At 32.6% G+C, this 2,377-nt stretch overlaps 1 protein-coding gene across 4 annotated transcripts in view; it reads left to right on the forward strand.

Moving 5' to 3' along the window:
* The window catches only part of LOC106692342 (probable tyrosyl-DNA phosphodiesterase), a 31,750-nt gene extending 29,621 nt beyond the window's left edge, over positions 1-2,129 (forward strand). For 3 of the 4 annotated variants that reach the window (XM_014438242.2, XM_014438249.2, XM_067047464.1), the window contains one exon: positions 889-2,129. In XM_014438242.2, coding sequence (XP_014293728.1) covers positions 889-1,011 — 123 coding nt within the window. In that variant the 3' untranslated portion in view covers positions 1,012-2,129. The remainder of the gene's footprint in view (positions 1-888) is intronic. The other variant, XM_067047466.1, reaches the window with a different exon arrangement.
* The last annotated feature ends 248 nt before the right edge of the window (positions 2,130-2,377 follow it).

A 2,377-nucleotide genomic window follows, 5' to 3' on the forward strand; every position in this document is an offset into this window, starting at 1 on the left:
GGAAAAGATTGACCGAAGAGGAAGTTTGGGATAGGGGAGGAAGTTTAGGATTGACCTGTGTAGGAATTTTCACATTTTTGGAAGGAAAGTCATTTGTAGGTGGTTTAGTCTGTGGATAGGAGCTTGGGGACTGATATAGTGAAGTCTGAGGGAGAGAAACAGAGGACTGAGGCTGAGGGTGGGATGTCAGAAGGAGAGGATGGGAAGCTTGAGGTGCCTGAACTCGACGAGTTACTTCTGCATATTTAATAAAAGGCTGTCTTCTGGAGTTGATGGGTTGTTGTAAGCGATTAGTGACCGGGGTACGATGTTCTACGTCGCTCGTTGATGGGCCAGCAAGTTCTTCTCCTAAAATCACTTTGTTTTGATTGAACTCTTTTAATGCAGAATTTGTGGTTTTTTGGCGTTGCATATTTTTGTATATTTCGCAACCTTTGTAGTTAGCAGGATGACCTTCTTTCCCACAAAGTACGCATTTAGCTGGAGTCTCTCGAGTCTTCTGACAGGTACCAGATGGATGTGAGCCAGCACATTTAACACATCTGGCTTGATGGTGGCAGTAGGCTTTTGTGTGGCCAAAAATCTGACACTTACTGCACTGGACAATTTCAGTCCTGTGTCGGGGTTCCTCAAAACGTACACAAGAGTATACCAGCCTCGAAATTTTAAAAATGTCTGCATTATTGGAAGCTAGTTCTAAGTCGATGAAAAATAGAGGAAGTCGATATTTTTAAAATAAAACTAAGTTTAAATTTACATTTCAATAAATGTTTTGGTATCTCTGTTAAGGTTCATGTTCATTTTAACTTAAGTGTACCAACTTTACAAAGTTGTTAGTATAGTTTGTTCTTATAATAAAGTTTATTTAAACCTATATTGTAATTCCAGATTGGCCAAGATTACTTTCCACTTGTTAATGATGAAGTTACAAGGGGGAAAGTGTTTTTATTACCATATGACCTGCCTCTCGTACCTCACAGTGATTCTGATGTTCCTTTCTGGGGAGACTGAGATGTTATTAGGTTTTCAGTATTATAAACTATTGTTTTAGAATATGTTCTTATAAGGTAAAATCAGAGATATTTTTAGTTTCACTTACCTATATATGGAATATATAGTAACAAGAACTATTGGAATAATGCAAAATTTTACAATTCTAGTTTTCAACCGAAGTAAACGTTTTGACTTCCCCAATGTCCAAATAATTAAGTCTCACAAAATGGTCTGTGTGTATAGGAACAGCCTAGCTGAAAAATAACTAGTTATGCGAAACTGAAATTACATATTTAAACTTTATCGTTACTAAATTGACCAACCAGAAATGCCACTTTTTTAAATCCATTTTATCCAAAACAGTTCTAATGATTTTGATTAAATTTTAACTTAGTATATGAGTGGCCAATCAAGTGATGTTTAGTATCAGCTAGCTCTTATCCTCATTGAAATAGTCTGACGGGGCTTAAATGATGAATTTTCAAAAAATCTTTCACTTATTTAGCTTTAATTTTCTTTATTTAAAATTATTAACCTTCTCACATTCTTACTAGCAATGCAAAATTAATAAATATAAACTATGAAAGGATTTGATAATTAACTTAATGAAATTAGAGGAAAAATATTTTTTTCCAGGTTGAAAACACATTTCCAGAAATAAGAGTAGTAATATATATGTATTATATACTGTTGAAAAGACAAAGATTTTAGAAAAATAATATCTAACACATAAAGTTGTAGTTTTAACTTCCAGGTGCATGTGTAAGGGCATTTTGATAACGTTTTCTTGTTACCATAGTTATTAAATAAATAACTTAATTTCACTTAACCTATACATGAGCCTTTCAGTTGATGGGATAACTCCATAAAATCATTCTTAATATTTTAAATATTGATTCTATAACAATTGAGCATTGAATGCATAGCTAAGAAGAACAAATTGTAAATTTTTGTTGCTTTCAAAGTGTACGTACACATTTTTCTTCTTCATTAAGAAGATTTGATAAAATTCCTTAAAAACCTTTGGACACCTGATTTGACCTTTCTATGAGGATAGTCCAGATAGATCCATCAATCACTTTAAATTAGTTAAAATAATTCTTTTTTTTGGAATAATCAAATTTTTATATAGTTAATATATTTATAATGAAATTTGAAAAACAAATACTCTTTTTTCCCCTACATAGTGTGTAAAAGTAAGCAATTTAAGGAATTCGCTCAAGCTCATGCCTGAGGAGAGGAAAGTTTTCTCTTCAGCTTCTCGCAGTTGTCTTGTCAACCACCTTTTTGAATTTTAGTTTTACAGTCTTTTCATAGCATGTGCTAATTTGTTATTTGAATCAATTAAAAAAAGCATAGAAGTTATAAAGGTTTACCTGTACAT

The sequence above is a fragment of the Halyomorpha halys genome, unplaced genomic scaffold (genome assembly GCF_000696795.3).
Source record: "Halyomorpha halys isolate HHAL.00 unplaced genomic scaffold, Hhal_1.1 Scaffold53.1, whole genome shotgun sequence".
Lineage (NCBI taxonomy): Eukaryota > Metazoa > Arthropoda > Insecta > Hemiptera > Pentatomidae > Halyomorpha > Halyomorpha halys.